This window comes from Lissotriton vulgaris, chromosome 4_1 (genome assembly GCF_964263255.1).
Source record: "Lissotriton vulgaris chromosome 4_1, aLisVul1.2, whole genome shotgun sequence".
In the NCBI taxonomy this organism is placed as follows: domain Eukaryota; kingdom Metazoa; phylum Chordata; class Amphibia; order Caudata; family Salamandridae; genus Lissotriton; species Lissotriton vulgaris.
Genome location: NC_141691.1, coordinates 62502195 through 62525211, shown reverse-complemented (window position 1 = coordinate 62525211; position 23017 = coordinate 62502195). Strand labels below are relative to the sequence as shown.

Sequence of the window (23017 nt, the reverse complement as noted above, 5' to 3'; positions counted from 1 at the left end):
GCGACACTCTAAATTTTCTCACCTCAAATGTCTTCTTTTCTATCAATGTCTTTAAACGTAGGATTAACACAGTACCATTCATACCGAGATAGAAAGGGACAAAGTCTTTTACCATTTCTACAGCAAAGGATCTACTGGAGTGGTAAAAGGATTTTATCATTTTACAGCTCGGGAGGAGGGCACAGTTTTAATTTTATGCTTAGAAAGGGACAAAATCTTTTGCCATTTCTACAGCAAAGTTTTTAAGCATAGAATTAGAACAGTGCCTTCCAACTGAGCTGTAAAATGACCCCCTCCCTGGTCCTCATTTTCCTGTAAGACATCTCTTGCCTAGCTCCGAAGCATCCGCCCTCCCTAGTCCTCTCTTTCCTGTAAGACATCCCTCATTTCTCCTCGGTCTAGGGTATCATACCTCCCTGGTCCTCCTTTTCCTGTAAGCCATCCCTCCCACCTAGCTTCGAGGCATTCTCTACTCCTGATCCTCATCTTCCTGTAAGACATCTCTCTTGCCTCTCTCAGAGGTATCCTCCTTCCCTGGTCCTCCTTTTCCTGTAAGACATCCCTCTTGCCTTGCTCCGGGTCATCCTCCCTCCTGGTCCTCCTTTTCCTGTAAGGCATCTTTCTCGCCTAGCTCCGAGGCATCCTCCCTCCTAGTCCTCCTTTTACTGTAGGACATCTCTTGCCTCAATATTTAATACTACGAGTCCAGAAGACAGACACCATGCATATGGTTGGTTTTCCTAGATGTGATCTTTCCATCACAGCACGGCCACCGTCCATTCCAGTAGTGGACATGGTGGTGTGTGTGAATTGGACCTTGGTTTGAGAGGCCATTGATTTATGTCGGTGAGCCCTGCAGTGTGGTGTGTTCCTAAGGTCCCACCTTGCAAGTACTCTGTGTGTGAGGATGGATGCACTGTCACCACTTTCTGACCCACACAGGATACACCTGCATCTAAGGCTTAGCTGCACACATGGAGATTGAGTGGTGTCAATCAAAGAAGTGGCAGACATTTTAGCTGCCCAAAACAGTGACAGTGTCAATCTTCACTGGTTACTGGGCAAAACATTAGCTGCTAATAGTCCGAAGTTTAAATCCCTTCCAATCACGCTTTTCCTATGTTCTATAACGTTGCCTCTCTCAAGCAGAACATGGAAGTTGCCTCTGTGAAGCATCTGTATTCCTAGTGGGACTAACTTGGACCTTTCGGTTTGGTATCATTACAGTCTTTCAGTGTCACCTCCGTTCTCTGTTTTGTATCAAGCCAGGGGGGGTTTTGCTCATATCCGTCTTTGTTACAGAAAGGTGTGATTGTTTTCAGCATGGGTCAGTCCATCACTCTTCCGTCCTTCTTTCCTCCATATCACCCCAACCAGCAAGAGAGAAATGACTGGAATACAGGCTGTGACCATCGGTTGACCTTGTGTGGCAGATGGAAGATCAGCTCATTGTGGGCTTTGCTGGGGCAGTCCCTCAATGGCCCCTTCACCGTGGTCCAGAGAGCTCCTCTTGTCTGTCACCTGTGCACACTTCACAAGAGCTTTGGAGGCGGGCATCTGCTGGCCTCATGGGGGGCATCCTGAGGATGATGCTTTCCGGGTGGCCAGTTCTTCGTTGTACAACTTTTCAAAACATTGTCTTACAGCTCAAGCACACACTGTGATGGGTACTTGCGATGTTTGTGTTATATTACTTTACTTTTTAAGCACCACTACTCAGTGCCATCTCCCTGCAATGATTGGTTTGGGACTCATTCATTAGGTAAAGAATCTGTGGGAGAATGCCACTGTCAACTGGTAAGTTACTTGACTTTGGTAAAGACATCTCTGGTCAACACTAGATCCTTCTACAGATCTATCATGCCCTCCATACCATGCATACAGATCTATTAATGCCAGGTATGCAAGTGTGCGACTGTGTTGATGTCTCTTGTGTACAGTGTGCATGACGCATTGGGACACGGTTAGATAGAAATAACCGATGCCAGCCGCCACATACTGCTGGATGTTGACATATCCAAGCTGAATGGAGTTTCACTTGCATTCTTGTGATGCTCGAGAACTGTTATTCTAGACCCAGTCAGGCACCTGGAAGATACTCCTCAGGTGATGATTCTGCAGTAAGATAGAGTATCTACTAGAAATCTTGTTGCCTAAGGTAAGTAACGTTCTTCCATTCCCGTCACTAGGTGGCAAAAAATGGTAAAAAGCCTCCGCATCCCGTATAACATAGTCACCATCAAGTTAGTGATACCCTTCTGCCCAGTTTGTCCAGACAAGAACTCCCCTCCAACCCTTTTTACTGCCTAGGTTTGCCAAAGTATATTGCCTTTGGGCACAAACATCTCCTGTTTCGAAGTGACCGAATTTGCCCATTTTTCCCAATTGTCCATGTGTGGAATGTTCTTACCCTTCAAAGCCCTGCAGAATGGAGGTGTTTGGTCACATTTGCATCCTAAATGCTAGCTGGAACGTCTCATTAGAGTAACTTTACAAGTGCATTTGAAAAGCTCCTCAATACCCATAGAGTTCGGACTTGCTTGATGCTTTGTGGCGGAGTACCATTGAGTTGGGTAACAATAAACATCGGGTATCCGCAACAAGATACCCTTAGGGTGAACGTGTGCTTTACAGATACAGGTTTTGTTTTTGTCCAGATGATCAGCTCAGTTTCCTGCCTTCCCAGTAGCCACTGTCCTCCCCTTGCCAAGGAACACCATCTCTTCCTTCTTTCTTTGACTTGCATCAGCAGAATGTCTTCCCTGGAGTAGTAGCCCACACTTGTAAATAGACCTGCATGGAGATGGTCACAAGTCTCAATCCGTTGATACAGGACTTCAAACTTTAAATTCCACTTCTTCCGACTGGCATCAAGTGTGATCATTGGACTATGAAGATTACTTGTGTCTCCATTGCCTGTAACCTAATGATGCCAGAGAAACTTTTTCTTTTGCAGGATGATGCAAAAGTTTGTTTGGTACGTAGGATTCTAAAAGTGGAATGCAGTTGCAGAATGAAATACTGTAACAGATCTTCCTGTGGTAAGCAGAGAAAGATATAGTTGCATTACAGAATCCAGAAACCGCCTGCTTACAAAATAATCATTGGCAAAGCCAAGAGCTATTGGCTTTGTCATTTTTTAGCCATATTGTACAGAAGTGCAGCATTGTTGAAAAGACAGTCCAATGACGTGATCCGACCTGCATACTTCAAACCAAATTTTTGGATGCATGAGTTCAAGAGTCGTGACGAAGGGATCACAGTCCTAAAAAAGGCCTCGGACTCATGTGGGCCCAGTGAAACACCCGAAACATGTTGACTGCGAAAGAGCAGGCAAATGCACTCGTGCTTGTGCTGGCATCCGCCTTGCGGGAGCGAGCAGCGGCGGCGCGAGAGCCGTATGTTTTCAATTACCACGCGTGCCGCTGCTCGCTCCCGGCAGGTGGATGCCAGCATAAGCACAAGTGTGGGGAAAAGGAGCAGACCGATGGGTAACGGCCCTCCAAGAGCAGCGCATGCACGCTGCCTAGGTGAGACCTCAAAATGGGGCCACCTGTTTCAGGGCAGAAAACAGAGCCTGATATAAACCCGTTTCGAGGCCACCTTTTAGAAACCTGCCGGTGCTCAGCACCGACGAGACCCGGCCCACCTAAAGCCCTGGTCCCGTCTCCTTTCTAACTTTAAGGCAATTGTGTTGTTAAATCTGAATGTTAGTTTTACGGACCTTGTTCTTATGTCCAGGTACTAAACAGTTAATTGAAGATAAATGTAGATTCCGTCAAGTTAGGTTTAAAATGTTTAGATATCAGTACGGAGTAATGAGTGCATTTTTTATTTGAATTCAGTCTGCACAACCTTTTCATCGGATGTACACATTTTTACGTTATCCTTACATGCCTGCCTTGCTCAGTTGGTTTTGAGTTCTACATGTTGACCATGCATGATCAGTAAAGATTTTTTATTTAGTGTTTGTGGAATTGTTTATGAGATTGTGATTATTTTGAAAGCCATTGAAGCAATTCACTAAAATGCCATCGAAGGCTTTATGACGGAACCCAGCGTTTCACCCGTTGTTTTTAGATCGCTTGACTCACCTCTTTATTACTAGGCGCCAGGGCAGCTGCGAGCTGTGTCCTGGTCTTATACTGCAGACACACCTGGCATCCTAACCCAGCACTACCCTCGGAAAGACAGTTGTCACTAAGAGTGACTGTGCATTGAGTCTTGGAAAAGAGCAGGAATCTGCACAAAAGCTGCATGGAACACTGCCACGCCTTTCATCTGAATGGGTCTAGTTGAGTCCTCTGATGTAAGATGTGCTTCTGCACTTTGGCGGTCTCTGCGTCATATAGTAACATGTTTGTGGTACCACTGTTGTTCCTGTGTGGGGCCGTTCTGTTGGAAAGGCCAGGGTGCTCAAGCAAGGATAGATATGCAGATGAGCTGTCGGTGCTAGCTTCCGGTTCACAGCCTCCACACCCGTTCCTGAGATCGGTTGTCTAATTTAAGTTGCGGTACTCATCCCATAATAGACAAATTGGTTGAACTGAGTAGTAAGCCAGAGTCTCCATTTCTGCTACATTATTGCTGACTGTTAGTGCAGCGTGGGCTCATTTGGCTTTGCAGCACTAGACATTCAGCCTAGATACAATCAATCAATCAAGGGGAATTGTAAGCGTGCTACTCACTCGTGAGGGTCCCAAGGCGCTGGGGGAGGGGGCAGGGGTAAGCAGCTCCATTCACTTTAAGAGGCAGGTCTGGAGCGTCTTCCTGAAGATGTTCAGGGAGGGGCCGCGTCTGATGTCGATCGGGAGCTTGTTCAAGGTCGTGGCCCCGATGTAGGAAAAGGCTCTACCGCCTGTTCTGGCTCTGCAGATACGCGGGGTTTCGGCAAGAGCGCGATCGGCGGATCGGAGGTTTCTCTTGGGTACGTGGAAGGAGATTCTCTCGTTGAGGTATTGGGGTCCATTGTGGAGGCATTTGGAGGCGTGGGTGGCAGTCGGATTGGGAAGGCGGGCAGTCGGACATTGGCCGATGGGCCGGTGCTCAAGGGTGACATTTGGGCCACTTTTTGAAGGGCCTCGGCTTCATTCCTGCCTCCCAGGCCATCCCACTTCAGGCTATGGCGTGCGGGGCGAATTTTTTAAGTGTGACAATCTGCCTTAATTGTGGCTAGGTGTTGCTCTATTTGTTCGGTCATTTTTACCTCACCCCCCAGTGGGGCTGAAAAGCAGTGTCTTGCCCCTGACCCCTGCCAGGCAATGGTGGGTGGGGGTGGGTGGGAGTATGCAGGAGCCTCACTGATGGAGCACTGATGGGCTATCTACACCTTAGCCTCCACTGGAGAAGCAGTAACTGTGTCCTTTTTCTTGACCCTCTCCATTGCAAGACCACCCCTTTGAGGATATGGATGGCTGGGGAGGGAGTGAATTAAGAGAAACCTTCCTGGAAGGTGTGCATGTATTTACAGAGGTATCACTGTGAGATAAAGTTTGTTAGGCTTGTATTAAAATAGAGAAGATGTGGCGTTGTGGCCAAAGCTGCCTACTTTGGCAGTCGGAGACCAGGTTCCAGTCCCAGCGAAAACTCAACATCCTGTAATTCTGAGCAAATCACTTAATCTCACCAATGTCTAAAGTAAAAAATAATTTTGATCTTGTGCAGTGTAAATTTTACTACATAAATCACCCCAATGCCCTAGCACCGAGTTCACCTTATGAAAACTATAAAACTCACAGACCGATCACAAAAAGCTATTTTGACCCAATTCCTGCTATTTTCATGCACACTAACTGCCTGATCGGCTCACACTGCAACGACTAGGAGTTTATTCCCCACACCATAGTTTCCACTTAACTTGAGTTTGCTTTGTGATCAATGTCTTGATGTATGTATATAGCACCGTATGTAGATTTGCATATGCACCTGGCACATATTTCCTTGCTGCTATCTGATAAAGAACCAGATGCCCTGTTCCTTACAGAAACATGGCTACATACGGACTCTGACCCTGATATTATCCAAGCACTTCCTGCAGGATACCAAATTCTCCGGGCTGATCGCTCATCAGGAAAAGGCGGCGGCATAGCTATCATATACAAAAGCTGATACAATTGCCGCAGCTCCCCTATCAACCTGTCTAGCTGCGTATAGCTGCGTATACCTCCCATTCTCGCTAGATTTCTCTCCCACATGCACCTTTTCAGGGACTCTCGTCTACCGGCCTCCCGGCACCCCAAGTAACTTTATCAATAACCTGGCATCCGCTATAGCCAGCGGAGTCTGCAATCTACCAAACTACGCCCTGCTGGGTGATCTCAATGTCCATTTAGATAATCCCCAGGACCCTGCAGCTGCCGAATTACTCAACAGTCTTGAGGCACTAGAACTTTCCCAGCGAGTGCTGGAATCCACCCATTCCATGGGACACCTCCTAGATCCAATTTTCAGCAATTGTACCCACCTTACAGTTAGCTCACCCATTCCTCTCCCCTGGTCTGATCACTCTTTGATCTCATTTACCGGGTCACCGCCAGGCTCACATCCCGCACCATCCCTTACACCCCAGAGAGACCACAAGTGCAGTGGCGGCTGGTGGATTTTCAAAGTGGTGGGGCGAAAAGTTCTGTACTATTCAAACGAAACAAAGCAGTGTCCTATTCAGCAAGCATCCTGTGTTGCCTTACTCTGTGGAACAATCTCGATTCCTCACTGGTTAATTTGGGGCCCTTTTGATTCTGGCGTGTGTCGATGTTTTCGTGCGGGCAGAACTGAAACAGTGTACAGCTAGCCTCGGTTTATTTTGACTAACCAAAGCTCCTCACATCCAGAGAAACCCAGCTGCACGTGAAATGCTGCTTTACTCGTTGCCTGATTAATCGTAACAAATGGATATGCCCTAATACTCTTTTTGTGAATCGTACATTTCTCCCTGCTTCTTCAGTGAGAAAACTCAAGGTCAAAGAGGACAGAGGAATGAATACATGGCGATGATTCTGCCAGACGCAGTCGCGTGCAGACAGTATCCCCAGGGTTTCGTATACATTTATGGGCAATAAATAGGAGACAGCAGGGTCACAAGCTTATATTTCAAAAGGACCAAAGTGCATGGCGCAACGACTCATTACCGCGTTGCACAAATAACAGCTTGTTTGCATTCTGCTGGACAGAGATATATAATTTAGTTCCAGGACCATTACAGATGCGAACCCCAGGCTATATAGTTTACAAAGTTCGACCATTTTCTGTTACATAACACTCATTTGATCGCGACATCTGCTTTAGTTTGAGTGCGTACCTCGAGGACATATACATGTTTTTGAAGACTGTCCCATCACTTCTAAGACACCAACCACAATAGATCAGTCACGGCTCGCTCACAGGGGGGTGGGGATAAATAAAATAAAAAACTTACCTTGTCTTCACTTGACCGGGTCCGCACCATCTCTGCTCTGGGGTCCCGTTGGCGCCTAGACTGATGGCTGCCAACTTGCCGATGACGAGAGACAGTAGTAGCCAATCCTGATGCTGCTCTCTTTAGAGGAGAGCTGCTCTCTAAAGAAAGTAGCATCAGGATTGGGCTGAGCATTAAAAAAACGTCGTTCGTTTTTTGAGCAATGGGGTACGTTGCATTAGGCAGGCAAACACCTAATCGGTGTTTTTTTTTAAAACCACATAGTTATCTAGTTAAAGAAGCCCTGCCGGGCAAACACCACATGCGCAGTGAGTGCGCACTGTGCCGGCACAGGGTCAGTCCAGCGCCACCCAGTGTCAGACAGTGCATACTGTCCAAGTCCATGACACACACCACGGCCGCAGGGCAATAATTATCGGGCAATTTATTCGAGCGGCGCGTTAATTTATAAAACTTTTACTAACGCGCCGCTCGAATAAATTGCCTGATAATTATAGGTGGGGCAACGCCCAAACGCCCTAATGGTAAAACCGCACTGCACAAGTGGTCAAAACTTAATCCTAACCAGTGGGCATCTACTCTGGAAGCCTCCGCCCCAGTAGGCAACCCTGACCCTGTCGTTAGTAACGGCAACTTTAATAAATGGATCACCGAATCTTTAGACTGCATTATCCTAATCAAAGACATTGAACCCAAACAGAGACCAAGAAACGCACCTTGGTACTCCCAGGACTTGCGCAACCTGAAAAAGGAATGCAAAAAACTGGAAAGAAAATGGCGTATTGACTACCTACAAGCAAGCAAAAATGCATACCGAACCTCTATAAAACACTATAAAAATAGCATAAAAAATGCTCAATCCATTTTTTATGAAAACAAAATACACGAAGCATTGTCAAAACCTAGGGAGATATATCGAATCGCAAAAACTCTGCTCAAACTTCCGGACAAACTACCAGATCCTTTTAGTGCTCAGACCCGCTGCATCGAGCAGGCCGATTACTTCCACTGCAAAATAACCATGATCTACTCATCCTTCAACCAAACACCGTGTATCCAAACAGGCCACAAGGAAACAAGCCCGCCTCCACCTGCCACCCTGGCGAGTTTCCCACCACTGGAGCCCACCACCCTGGAAACCATCATGCTCCAGGTGAACTCCGGATCTCCCAGTGACCCAGCCCCAGCTCAGTCCCTCAGGACAGTAATCCCCGCCATTCTGCCCACCATCTTAGACCTGATTAACAACTCCTTATCCTCCGGTATTGTACCACCCAGGTGGAAACAGGCTACAGTTAAAGCCCTTCTGAAAAAGGCCAATCTAGATCAAAAGAACCCTGGGAATTAACGCCCGATCTCCTTGCTGCCATGGATAAGCAAAATTGTGGAAAAACACGTAAACCAGTCCCTCACAGAATTCCTGGAAGCAAACAACTTACTGGATGTGTTACAAACTGGGTTTCACCCCTTGCACGGAACAGAAACCGCGCTCCTTGCTGTGACGGAAGGAGCAAGAATGAGCCCGGATCAGGGCGGCACTGCGGCCATCATTTTATTGGACCTCAGTGCCGCCTTCGACACCGTAAATCACGACATCCTACTGCACAGAATCTCAGAACTAGGAATCACCTCTAGGGCAGTGGCCTGGCTTCAATCATTTCTGTCACAGCGTTCTTTCAGAGTCTGCGAGGGCAACGTCACATCACCCAGTAAACCACTCAGTTGTGGGGTTCCTCAGGGCTCCTCCCTGAGCCCCACACTGTTCAACATATACATGCGCCCCATCGCCGAGATTGTCCGCCCATTCGGCGTTCAAATTGTGTCTTACGCTGACGACACCCAGTTGGTGGTGACCCTTAATCACCCCTCTACCCAACCGAGTGATCTGAGGGGCTGCATGGAGGCAGTGTGCGCGTGGATGACCCAGTCTTATCTAAAATTGAACGGAGATAAGACAGAGCTAATGGTACTGGGTAACCCCCCGCAGAAATCAACTGACTCCATATGGCCACCATCCCTGGGCCCCCCCACCCCCACAGAGCCTTTGAATCTGGATGGTAAAAACACTTACATTCAGCTACCAGGCAGTCAAACTATCTGCCACCTGCATGGGCATTCTGAGGCTCATCCGGACGATCCTTACGCTCCTTCCTTTCAAGGCAAGACAGATCATGGTCTAGGGCCTAATCCTCTCCCGGCTGGACTTCGGGAACGCCCTCTACCTAGGAGCCCCCCAACTAACTCTAAGAAAACTACAGGTGATTCAAAACTGTGCTGCCCGCACTCTCCTGCGCATCCCTCGCTGCCAATCTGTGAAATCCGAACTGAAAGATCTCCACTGGCTTCCAATGAGGGAAAGAATCCACTTCAAAAGCATGTGTATTGCCCACCGTGCTTACTGGAGGAAAGGAGCAACTCTGAACCACACCCTGATCACCCCCTACCATCCCAGCAGACAGCTTAGGTCGGCCCATGCTTCCAAGCCATCAACCCCAGGATTAAAAGAGCGAGGAGTGGAGGCAGAATGTTTTCAGTAAATGCGGCAAATCTCTGGAACTCCCTTCCGCTCCCCCTTCGCTCAGAGCCTAACATCCTGCCTTTTCAGAAAAATCTAAATACCCTTCTCTTCAGTAGATAACTCAACCCCCTACCACTTACACCTCCCACTCCTAAGCGCTATGACGCCTGTGGGTAGCTATCGCGCTATACAAAAACCAAATCCAATCCACCATGGTGACCAACTGTCCGTAAATTTCACGGACCGTCTGTAATTTGGACCTTACGTCTGCTGTCCGTGAGGATCCTTTTTACAGATGCCTTTTGTCCGTAATTTTGGGCATTACAGGGAACAGCACTGTTCCCTGCATGAAGCCTCATCTCCCTGATGGGGCCGCCATGCACTCCTCCTCTGAGCACAAGAGTAACATCACCCGCCCTTTGTCATTCGGTATGCAGCTGATTGTCACATACAGAATGACAATGGGACAGTCTGGGCTGCAAAGCATGTGGCGGCCTCCTCCTGCTGTGGTCTGGGGCTGGGCATTCTGTAAGACATAAGAAATGTGCAAAAACGCCAATGCTGCTACATGAGAACCCAGTTCAAGAAAAGAAGCTGGTGAAGGAGGTTAAAAAGAAGGGGCTAGAGTTCTTTCACAGTCTTGTCATTTTAGAAATTATGCAATGTCAATATTATATCCAAGGAAGTCATGATTGCTGCTTTTTGCATCTAACAACCATTGATAAAGCCAATAGTTCTGGCTTGTTGCAGGTGTAACGTTACTTGCTGTGTTATGTATCTGGATACAATGACAAGAGGTAAAATACCCTTCAGGCAGTACACTATACTAAGCACAGATTTTTAGCTTGGGTGTTTTAATCCACGCTCTTATCTACATCAAACACCCACTTTGGAGAGACCCCCCCCCCAGTATTTTCATCCCACCTAACCCCTTCGGTGCTCATGACGAGCTCAGCTCGTCATGAGGCACGGTGCTCGTGTGCTCATGACGAGCTGAGCTCGTCATGACCACACCCAAGATCATTATAGCCCAGCACAGGAGAGGAATATCCTGCGCAGCCAAGGTGCTAAAGCTCTGGAAACAACACCATGACACAGTCACCTCATGGCCTGGCACTGTGCATCATGCATTACTCATGACTCAGATTGCCTTTGTGCAAGGGCATAGTGAACCCTTCCCCGCCTCACCCCTTGCTTTAGGAACTAATAATAATAATACGGTACATTTAGAGAGCATGTGGCCACCTCAACTGAGGTGTCCATGCGCTCATGCGGATAACATCGGAGCCAAGCCCAACTGACCACTAGATTCTGCAGGTGAACAGACAGATTTTCAAGGCCTTTCTGAACTCCTACTCAGAGTGCATCATACGAAGTTGGTGGGGCAGGTCATTCCAGCATTTGGAGGTTCCCACCTTGAAAGTTCTGTCTCCCATTCTCACTTTGGATGGGGATGTATAGGTAGCGCTTCTAGTTAGACCGCAGTGATCTGTCCTGAAGGTAAGGGCGAAGGTTCGACCACCAATACTTAGGGCCTCTTCCCTGGTAGGCTCGGAAGGCAAATGTGAGGGCCTTCAATTTAACTCTCTTGGCCACAGGGAGCCAATAGGTTGTCTGAGGTGAGGTGAAATATGATGACAAAGGAAGACCTAGCCGCCGCATTTTGTACTATCTGCAACCTACTGATCAAACCCAGATAGAGTCCATTGGCATAGTCAAGATGGGAGGTGACTAACGCATGAACCACAGTTTTATTGACTGACTCTGGCAAGAAGTCAATGAATTTCCTAATCATCTTCATCTTACTAAAGCAGACCGCAGAAACATGCTGGATCTGTGTGGAAAGGGATAGGATGTTATCCCAGTGGAAACTGAGATTCTTGACTGAATCCTTCGGGGTGGGGACAGTTCCCAATTCGGTCGGCCCCCACAAGGCCACTGAGGAAGGGAGTGCTTTGTAAAAGAACAGAACCTCCGTCTTATCTGGATTGAGCTTCAAAAAGTTGCTATTCATCCATTTTAAGGCACTCTCTGAAGGAGTCAAAGGCCGATGTCGAGACTTCCCCAAAGGAAAACCTTAGTTGGGTGTCGTCCACGTAGGATATCACCTTGATCCCATTGTTGGCGATCAGTTTAGCCACAGGAGCCAGATAGATACTAAATAGGAGGGGGAGCTCAGGGCACCACCCATCTTAAAGACTTGGGCTCAGAGAAAAAAGGGTGGAGAAAGACCTGCTCGTCATGGCCATGTAGAAAAGAAGTGACCCAGTCCAGCGCCGTCCCACTGATGCCAAATTGCTTAAGACGATCAAGCTAGATGGAATGGGACACTGTCAAACGCTGCCAATAGATCAAGCAGCACCAGCATGGACACTGCACCCTCATCCACTGCCCATCGAATGGCATCGGCCATCTCAATCAAAGCCGACTCGGTACTGTAGTCGGAGCGAAAGCCGGACTAGGAGTCCTGCAGAAGCCCATTAGATTCAAAAAAGGTCACCAGCTGCTGATGTGCTCATTTTTCCAATATTTTAGCCGGGGCCGGGAGGAGAGAGATGGGCCTGAAGTTACTGGCAATCTCAGGCTCGGCGTTTAGTTTTTTCAGTATGGGGAGGAGAAACGCTTGTTTCCAAGCCGAAGGAAAGACCCCTAGCCTGAAAGATGAATTCCAAATGGAATTAACTTAGGGATTGAGCCATGCTGACAGCCCGCTATAATGTCTAGCTGGCCAGGGATCACTAGGTGACCCTGATTTGCATGTCTGTAATTCAGCCATAGAGGCCTCAGCCGAAATATTTTAGAACTCAGAAAATACTGAGCAAGGGTGACGTCCTTGATGGGACTCTTCTGTCTAAAGCTCTGAAGACAAAGGCTCAGCTCATAATTAATATGAAAAGGTGGGTGGATGGCTGGATAGATTACGGAAGAGGTAAATGGATGAATGAGAGGGTGTATGGATGGATAATGAGAGAAAGGATGGATGATGAGTGAGTGGAAGGAAGGGTGAGCGAAAATGTACACAGATGGATGTATGAGTGGAAGGGTAGATGGATGGATAAAAGGGTGGATGGATGGATGAGTGAAAGGACGGATGAATGAGTAAAAGGGTGGATGATGGGTGAGTGAATGGGTAAATGGATGAGTGAAATGATGGATGGATTGATGAATTGATAAGTGAAAGGGTGAATGGATGGACGGATGAGTGAAAGGGTGGATGTAAGGATGGATGAGTGAGATTAGATAAAAGGATGGATAGATGAGCGAAGGAGTTAAATGGTGGATGGATGACTGATAGGATCAATGGATAGATTCATGAGTAGATGGATGGATGGCTAAGTGAAAGAGTCGATGGAGAGAGAAAGGGAGGATGGATGACTGAAAGGGTGAATGGGTGGAAGGATGGATGAGTGAAAGGATGGATGAGTGAAAGGATGGTTGGGTGGGTGAAAGGCTAAATGGCTGGATTGATGAGTGAATGAATGAATGTACCGATGGATAGGGGGATGGATGGATGAGTGAAATGCTGGATGGAAGGATACATGATGGATAGGCTTGCAAATGGATGAAAATATTTGGATATGGATGGGCTTAATTATATACTATTGCGCAACCTCCTATGATGTGTCTGTAAAACTTAGCTTTTGTCTCGAAGTTTTGTCCTGAATTTTGACCTTCCGTCCTGAATTTTTGTCCTGAATGTTGACCCTTAGTCCTGAATGTTTACACTCTCTGTCCTAAATTTGCACCCATGCAAGTTGGTCACCCTGCATAGCACTCCATGCAATATCCCTACTGGCCATTGCTATTCCCCACCTATGCATTTTAACAAAAATAAAACGCAAAGAAAAAGTCGAAATGCTTTGTTCTTCACTTTGCGTGTTTGTTGCCTCTGAGTAAAATTAACTGTGATTTTTTGCATGAAAGCGCAGGAACAGAAATTGTCTATGTAGAGAATGCTGCAAATCGTTCAAGGCAATTAGAAAATAAAACTGCATCTTAGTTATGATATATGGATTCTGCAACGGCCAGAGCATGATCATTAGAGATACTATTTATATATAAATATCCATATTATTTTTAACATGTCTTATCTGTTTAGTCTAACTATTAGTCACAGTTATGTAAAGCAGATTTAGAACATATTTTAAAGTGCTTTCAGCTTAGGTTGACTATTTACATACTGATCAGAGGAAAAAATAGAGACTTTGACGTTTTCTTTTTCCCACCGGCCAGGATATTAACATACAGGTCATGTCAGTAAAAAATCAGCCAGGTGGCAACCCTAGCCAGATCAGGTATTGTGTCCCTTGAGCCATTTTATTTCACCTCGCCCGCCTGGCCAAAATGCAGTGCTTCTAGTTTTCACCAATCTTACTAATTCTGTAGGCTTTAAAATGCTTAGGTTACCAAACATGTATCTAAAAAGAGTCCAATGAGACCAATCAAATGATGTTTTCTGAAAAAGCACAACTTGCGATTGTGGGCCAACTTTTTGGGACTGCCAGGGCCGAATTGCAATCCCAATCCGACCCTGGTGGATGAGTATCTTGAACGTGACTCTATTAGGGGAGGTGGCGCAGGTGCTGGGTGATGTGTTCATGTCGTCACAATGCATATTGCTTGTTTTCGAGGAGTTATCGATGTTCTTGCTCTAACAACCATCATTGTTCTGAAGTTTGATTTAACCAACCTTGTCATCTTTTTGAACAGACTTGAACTCATTCCAGCAAACATCGAAGTGGATCGACGATGTAAGAACAGAGCGAGGAAGTGATGTCATCATCATGCTCGTGGGAAATAAAACTGATCTAGCAGACAAGAGGTAATGACGTCTCAGCCATATGATCTCACAGCCGCAAGCAAAAACGCAGCTATTAGTGACATTGCTGTCGAAATGAAACCTGTTCAAATGTGTAAATAATCAATAATTTTTATCACCTGTGTTTCACTGACCCCGAATTGCTTTTGTAGTTGGAATTCAGTACCAGGCTCCAGAAATTGTAATACATTTTGAAGTATCATTTCAGAAATTAGTTGAATAGGGAGCTCTCGGATGGGTTGAGGGCCTCTACTGTGCGCTTCCTGTTCTGATGTGTAGTAGTTGAATGAGACATACAAATATGGGTCTTTCAGTTTCTGTCTTTAAAGTAGCGTGTCCGGTGTGCAGTCAGCTTATGAAGTAAACATAGGACCAAGGAAGCCATAGCCAATGCTTCATTTGAGCCGGTAGTTTCCAGTTCTCGGCGCCTGCACTAGATTGTCAACACCTGCTTTTGTGACAGTGTGCCACAAGGTGGCGCTGTCTGGTCAATTTAGTGATTACCACAACAGGTAATTATTAATTCAATATACATTAGAAATTACTATTACTTGCCGCCCAGATTGAGCACTGGCCGTAGCACTGCTGCAGAACAACAGAGTGTGGTCCGGGAGGGTCTTTTGTGGTCTGAGATGAGCTGCTTTTCCAGCAGTGAACCCTCACTCGCCTGCAGAGGAGGCTGTGCATCCTTGCCGCTGGGTCCTATCCGGCAGCATGCTAGAGGTCGTGTTTTTGTGACTGAGCATAGAGAAGAAAGCCATCTCTCTTAAATGCCCCCTTTATATTCTGCCTTTTGTGTATACATTACTAATGTTGGCATGTAAGGTGGCACACGTCTCAGCACTTCTGCGATGCATTTAATGGGAGAGAACCGCACGTCTCAGCCCTTCTGTGATAACCGGCACGTCTCAGCACTTCCTGCGATACATTTAATGGGAGAGTACTGGCACGTTTCAGCACTTCTGCTATACATTTAATGGGAGACTGCCTGCACGTCTCAGCACTGCTGCAATACATTTAAAGGGAATGCACCTGCATGTCTCAGCACTTCTGCGATACATTTAATGGGAGAGTACTGGCACGTCTCAGCACTTCTGCGATACATTTAATGGAAGAGTACTGGCACGTTTCAGCACTTCTGCAATACATTTAATTGGAGAGTACCGGTACGTCTCAGCACTTCTGCAATACATTTAATGGGAGAGTACTGGCACGTCTCAGCACTTCTGCGATACATTTAATGGAAGAGTACTGGCACGTTTCAGCACTTCTGCAATACATTTAATTGGAGAGTACCGGTACGTCTCAGCACTTCTGCAATACATTTAATGGGAGAGTACTGGCACGTCTCAGCACTACTGCAATACATTTAATGGGGGAGTACCGGCACGTCTCAGCACTTCTGCAATACATTTAATGGGAGAGTACCGGCACGTCTCAGCACTTCTGCGATACATTTAATGGGAGAGTACCAGCACGTTTCAGCACTTCTGCAGTACATTTAATAGGAGAGTACCTGCACGTCTCAGCACTGCTGCAATACATTTAATGGGAGAGTACCTGCACGTCTCAGCACTGCTGCAATACATTTAATGGGAGTGTAAATGCACATCTCAGCACTGCTGCGATACATTTAATGGGAGAGTACCTGCACGTCTCAGCACTGCTGCAATACATTTAATGGAAGAGTACCTGCACGTGTCAGCACTGCTGCAATACATTTAATGGGAGTGTACCTGCATGTCTCAGCACTCCTGTGATGCATTTAAAGGGAGAGTACCGGCTCGTCTCAGCACTGCTGCGATACATTTAAAAGGAGAGTACCTGCACATCTCAGCACTGCTGCAATACATTTAATGGGAGTGTACCTGCATGTCTCAGCACTCCTGTGATGCATTTAAAGGGAGAGTACCGGCTCGTCTCAGCACTGCTGCGATACATTTAATGGAAGAGTACCGGCACATCTCGACACTCCTGTGATACATTTAATGGAAGAGTACCGGCTCGTCTCAGCACTGCTGCGATACATTTAAAAGGAGAGTACCTGCTCATCTCCGCACTCATGCTATACATTTAATGGGAGAGTACCTGCACATCTCAGCACTGCTGCAATACATTTAATGGGAGAGTACCTGCATGTCTCAGCACTCCTGTGATGCATTTAAAGGGAGAGTACCGGCTCGTCTCAGCACTGCTGCAATACATTTAATGGGACAGTACCTGCATGTCTCGGCACTCCTGTGATACATTTAATGGAAGAATACCGGCTCGTCTCAGCACTGCTGCAAAACATTTAAAAGGAGAATACCTGCATGTCTCAGCACTCCTGCTATACATTTAATGGGAGAGTACTGACACGTCTCATCACTTCTGCGATACATTTAATGGGAGAGTACCGGCACGTCTCAGCACTTCTGCGATATATTTAATGGGAGAGTACCAGCACGTTTCTGCAATTCTGCGATACATTTAATGGGAGAGTACCTGTACGTCTCAGCACTTCTGCGATACATTTAATGGGAGAGTACCTGCACGTCTCAGCACTGCTGCGATACATTTAATGGGAGTGTAAACGCACATCTCAGCACTGCTGCGATACATTTAATGGGAGAGTACCTGCACGTCTCAGCACTGCTGCGATACATTTAATGGAAGAGTACCTGCACGTCTCAGCTCTGCTGCAATACATTTAATGGAAGAGTACCGGCACGTCTCGGCACTCCTGTGATATATTTAATGGAAGAGTACCGGCACGTTTCAGCACTGCTGCAATACATTTAAAAGGAGAGTACCTGCACGTCTCAGCACTCCTGCTATACATTTAATGGGAGAGTACCTGCACGTCTGAGCACTGCTGCAATACATTTAAAAGGAGAGTACCTGCACGTCTCCGCACTCCCGTGATGCATTTAAAGGGAGAGTACGGGCTCGTCTCAGCACTGCTGCAATACATTTAATGGGAGAGTACCGGCACGTCTCAGCACTGCTGCCATACATTTAATGGGAGAGTACCAGCACGTTTCAGCACTTCTGCGGTACATTTAATAGGAGAGTACCTGCACGTCTCAGCACTGCTGCAATACATTTAATGGGAGAGTACCTGCACGTCTCAGCACTGCTGCAATACATTTAATGGGAGTGTAAATGCACATCTCAGCACTGCTGCGATACATTTAATGGGAGAGTACCTGCATGTCTCAGCACTCCTGTGATGCATTTAAAGGGAGAGTACCGGCTCGTCTCAGCACTGCTGCAATACATTTAAAAGGAGAGTACCTGCTCGTCTCCGCACTCATGCTATACATTTAATGGGAGAGTACCTGCACATCTCAGCACTGCTGTAATACATTTATTGGGAGTGTACCTGCATGTCTCAGCACTCCTGTGATGCATTTAAAGGGAGAGTACCGGCTCGTCTCAGCACTGCTGCAATACATTTAATGGGACAGTACCTGCATGTCTCGGCACTCCTGTGATACATTTAATGGAAGAATACCGGCTCGTCTCAGCACTGCTGCAAAACATTTAAAAGGAGAATACCTGCATGTCTCAGCACTCCTGCTATACATTTAATGGGAGAGTACTGACACGTCTCATCACTTCTGCGATACATTTAATGGGAGAGTACCGGCACGTCTCAGCACTTCTGCGATATATTTAATGGGAGAGTACCAGCACGTTTCAGCAATTCTGCGATACATTTAATGGGAGAGTACCTGCACGTCTCAGCACTTCTGCGATACATTTAATGGGAGAGTACCTGCACATCTCAGCACTGCTGCGATACATTTAATGGGAGTGTAAACGCACATCTCAGCACTGCTGCGATACATTTAATGGGAGAGTACCTGCACGTCTCAGCACTGCTGCGATACATTTAATGGAAGAGTACCTGCACATCTCAGCACTGCTGCAATACATTTAATGGAAGAGTACCGGCAGGTCTCGGCACTCCTGTGATATATTTAATGGAAGAATACCGGCTCGTCTCAGCACTGCTGCAAAACATTTAAAAGGAGAATACCTGCATGTCTCAGCACTCCTGCTATACATTTAATGGGAGAGTACTGACACGTCTCATCACTTCTGCGATACATTTAATGGGAGAGTACCGGCACGTCTCAGCACTTCTGCGATATATTTAATGGGAGAGTACCAGCACGTTTCAGCAATTCTGCGATACATTTAATGGGAGAGTACCTGCACGTCTCAGCACTTCTGCGATACATTTAATGGGAGAGTACCTGCACATCTCAGCACTGCTGCGATACATTTAAAGGGAGAGTACCGGCTCGTCTCAGCACTGCTGCGATACATTTAATGGAAGAGTACCGGCACGTCTCGGCACTCCTGTGATATATTTAATGGAAGAGTACCAGCACGTTTCAGCACTGCTGCAATACATTTAAAAGGAGAGTACCTGCACGTCTCAGCACCCCTGCTATACATTTAATGGGAGAGTACCTGCACGTCTGAGCACTGCTGCAATACATTTAAAAGGAGAGTACCTGCACGTCTCCGCACTCCCGTGATGCATTTAAAGGGAGAGTACCGGCTTGTCTCAAAACTGCTGCGATACATTTAATGGAAGAGTACCGGCTTGTCTCAGCACTGCTGCGATACATTTAATGGGAGAGTACCTGCACGTCTCAGCACTGCTGCGATACATTTAATGGGAGTCTAAATGCACATGTCAGCACTGCTGCGATACATTTAATGGGAGAGTACCTGCACGTCTCAGCACTGCTGCGATACATTTAATGGAAGAGTACCTGCACGTCTCAGCACTGCTGCAATACATTTAATGGGAGAGTACCTGCACGTCTCAGCACTGCTGCAATACATTTAATGGAAGAGTAACAACACGTCTCGGCACTCCTGTGATATATTTAATGGAAGAGTACCGGCTCGTCTCAGCACTGCTGCAATACATTTAAAAGGAGAGTACCTGCACGTCTCGGCACTGCTGCGATACATTTAATGGGAGTGTAAACGCACATCTCAGCACTGCTGCGATACATTTAATGGGAGAGTACCTGCACGTCTCAGCACTGCTGCGATACATTTAATGGGAGAGTACTGGCACGTCTCAGCACTGCTGCAATACATTTAAAAGGAGCGTGCCTGCACATCTCAGCACTGCTGCAATACATTTAAAGGGAGAGTGCCTGCACATCTCAGCACTGCTGCAATACATTTAAAGGGAGAGTACCTGCACGTCCCAGCACTCCTGCGGGCCGGCCTATTAATGTATGCTGATTGAGCGGGGTGCTGGGACGTGCAGGTACTTTCCCTTTAAATATATTTTGTTTGTAGATTAGCCTATCCTAATGGAAATACTCTGTATTAAAAAATCTGTGGTTAGAGCTTTAGTGAGAGATTTCCTACTGGTGATGAAAAAAATTAGTCACCGATGATCTAACGTGTTACAATAGCTGTGTGTACTCATCGAATCTGTGTGTTTGCTACTCATTTTTGATTGAGGAAATTCCTTGCAGGCCTCAGATTTTTTTGAGATGTCATTTTCGTCTTCTGATAAAGTTTTTCCTTCATCTACTTTTAAATGATAGTGAATAACCTTTTCTTTGAAGGTGTACGAAGTTGTCCAAATCTAAGAGTAATGTTTCTTGGTTTTTATGAAATCTGTCGTATCCTCACATCGATAAGTGATGTCATCTGATGAGCTGAGCAGAGAAGGTTTCCCGTGAATGTGTTACTAGATGCCCCTACCTTCAGCAGAGGGTCCACGAGGGCTGAAGAGGGCAGTAGTTTCAGAGCCCATCGGGGAAGAGGCAATAGTAAGGGCACTCGGCTGGCACACACAGCTCTCCATGAAGTCACTCTCTTTACAGTTTGACGGTAGGGTCCCCTAAATCAGTTGAGAGAGCAATTGACTATAGGTACTACAGCAATAATATTATGAGGAATATATTATAACATTGTATTCCATTCATAATTCCATGATTTGTTTTTTTCTAAGCAGCCAGCGCAAATCATTGGTCATTCCAGTTCAGTGTCGCTGTTTGGGATATCTCTTAACGAGCCATATTTTATACCCATCAGAGGCAAAGATCCTCTCTGATTTTCCTCTGATATTGAAACATTCAAACCTGTGTTTTGACAAATTGATTAAAAGGCCTCGCCCTGCCTCTTCCACGGATTACCTGACTTGGGAGAGAGCAGTCTAACCGAAGGAAGAAAATAATCTTAACCACTCTTGGGATTCCATGTTGATATTGACTGGACCCCAGTGCTTTTCCTACCCATGCAAAGTGTTCAGAAATCTGCTCTCCCCAGTCTGTTATCCTTAGGCGGTCATGGTTGTATAGATATTTTTTACATTTTGCAATATTTGAGGTTGGTTATATTGCTGTTCTATACAAGGGGCTGTGGTCCCTGCTCATGAGGTGTCAGAATTCTGTCTTCATCACCAAAATTGACATAAAATCATAGTTACTCTATTGCATGTTCAGTCTTGGAAAACCCAAACATATATTAGTTTTCTACAGTAGAAATGACAAATTGCTGCAACCATACTACAGTTTACTGTACAGGAAATCACCTGTATATGTCATTAATTGGTTTAAACCCTTCTTTACAATAGAAGGTGATCCACACATTCATATCATCCTGCCCAAACAAAGTGCACAGCATTGCCTTGTGTTGGGTCGAGTCCATTTGACGTTGTTTGCTCATCTTTCATGCCAGAAGTTGTAGCTACCTTCACAGTGTGTCAGTCCTTCACTCTTTCATCCTTCATACCTCCTCACCTGACCAAGCAAGAGGAAGGATTACATGCACTGGATCCCAGACATACTGTATCGTGTTACGTAGACGGCACAGGATAAGACCGAGGTGGATGATCCGCAAATGTCCTATTTTACTTTGGGCCACCGTGTGTAATGAGAAGATACACTTTATCCAAGAAAAGCCCTCCGGCTGGCAAAAATGAGGGTCATGGCATCCCAATGGCTAATATCTGCTGTACAGCAATTAGACATACTTTTAGTTGAACACCTTTGAAAAACATTGCTGACTTACAGCCCAGGCAAACCGTGATGACCACAGCTCTTTTGCATGACTTGCTTGATCTATGGCCATTACTGACTCTCATCACACTCCACCCATTTTTCAAGAATTTGCGGGACGGACTATTTTTCAGTAGAAAAGGGTCCTTCTGATTGCTAATGAAATTCGTGATGGATACTTTGATTTTCCACTGGTTCCTCACCACCTTTATGAATAAGAGCAGTTTATTAAAAGATCCCAAGGCATGCAGATCTACTTCTGCTACTGTTGTCAGTGTCGTTCATGCTTTCTTGAGTCCTCTCTGCACACCTTGACCAGTGGTGGAAAATATCATAGAAACTGATGCGGGGACGCCTTATATAATCAGCAGTGGCAGCACCTCATGGAAGTGGAGACCTGTTACTGTGGAAGTTTTTGACAGGATCTTGTTTGGCTCCTGGAGGATATTCATTAGGCTGGAAAATTTTGAGTAGGCAATATATCCCCTAGATATATTAGCGCCAAAGGTTAGTAACTTTTTCTTCTGGAAATTGTTGGTATTTAGTTCTGCAAGCATGTTACGGGAAAGGTCTTGAGCTCATGAATGAAGTTTGTTACCCGTGACACTAGCGTGAGCTCTAGTTACCTGCAGGTCTGTTTATCTTTTCTTCCCCTTCCTGTAATAACCAGCATTGGCATAGCCAATAGGTTTCGCTTTTGGGACCTTCTAAGTATTTAGGTATGCAGCACAATATCCTTGGTGCAACAACATTAACTGTTGCATGGTTAACCACTTATACCACTATTGGCTGTGCTACCATGCATAAACATCTGTACAAACATCCAGAGCGCCGCAAAAATGTTCTCCAGCATTTCACCCCAAAATGTAGCTCGAATAGAGTCAATAGTAAGATAACCCAGTACTACAGCAAGTTGAAGAGAATGGCTAAATTTAGCACACCAAAACATAAACCTTATCCGAGGAAGCTATTGGTGTATGGAAGCTTTCTGTCAGCAGTGTATCAAGTCTGTTTTTGTGGTTTATGTTCTCAATAAGCCATAAGCAGTATTAAAGCTCAGGAGTTATGCGGCTCAGAAGACCAAAACACTGAGCGCCCATAAAGACATGTTCTAAAGTGAGCACCTCACCTTGACATCCTGGAGGAAGATACGGCCACCCTGCTGGTTCAGCAACTTCATCAGTTGCATGGCATGCTCCCGCTCCTCGTGAGACTGGTGCAAGAAGAACCTGGCAAAT

The 23017-nt window shown here is 46.1% G+C and overlaps 1 protein-coding gene across 6 annotated transcripts in view; it reads left to right on the top strand.

Annotated features, from left to right (window-relative positions):
• RAB41 (RAB41, member RAS oncogene family) overlaps positions 1-23017 on the top strand; it is a 438287-nt gene that overhangs the window by 330166 nt on the left and 85104 nt on the right. For all 6 annotated transcript variants that reach the window (XR_015295286.1, XR_015295287.1, XM_086918322.1 and 3 more), the window contains exon 5: positions 14643-14754. Coding sequence is in view for 4 of the 6 variants with exons in the window: in XM_086918322.1 (XP_086774448.1) it covers positions 14643-14754 (112 nt within the window). In the remaining 2 variants the exon portion in view is untranslated. The remainder of the gene's footprint in view (positions 1-14642; positions 14755-23017) is intronic.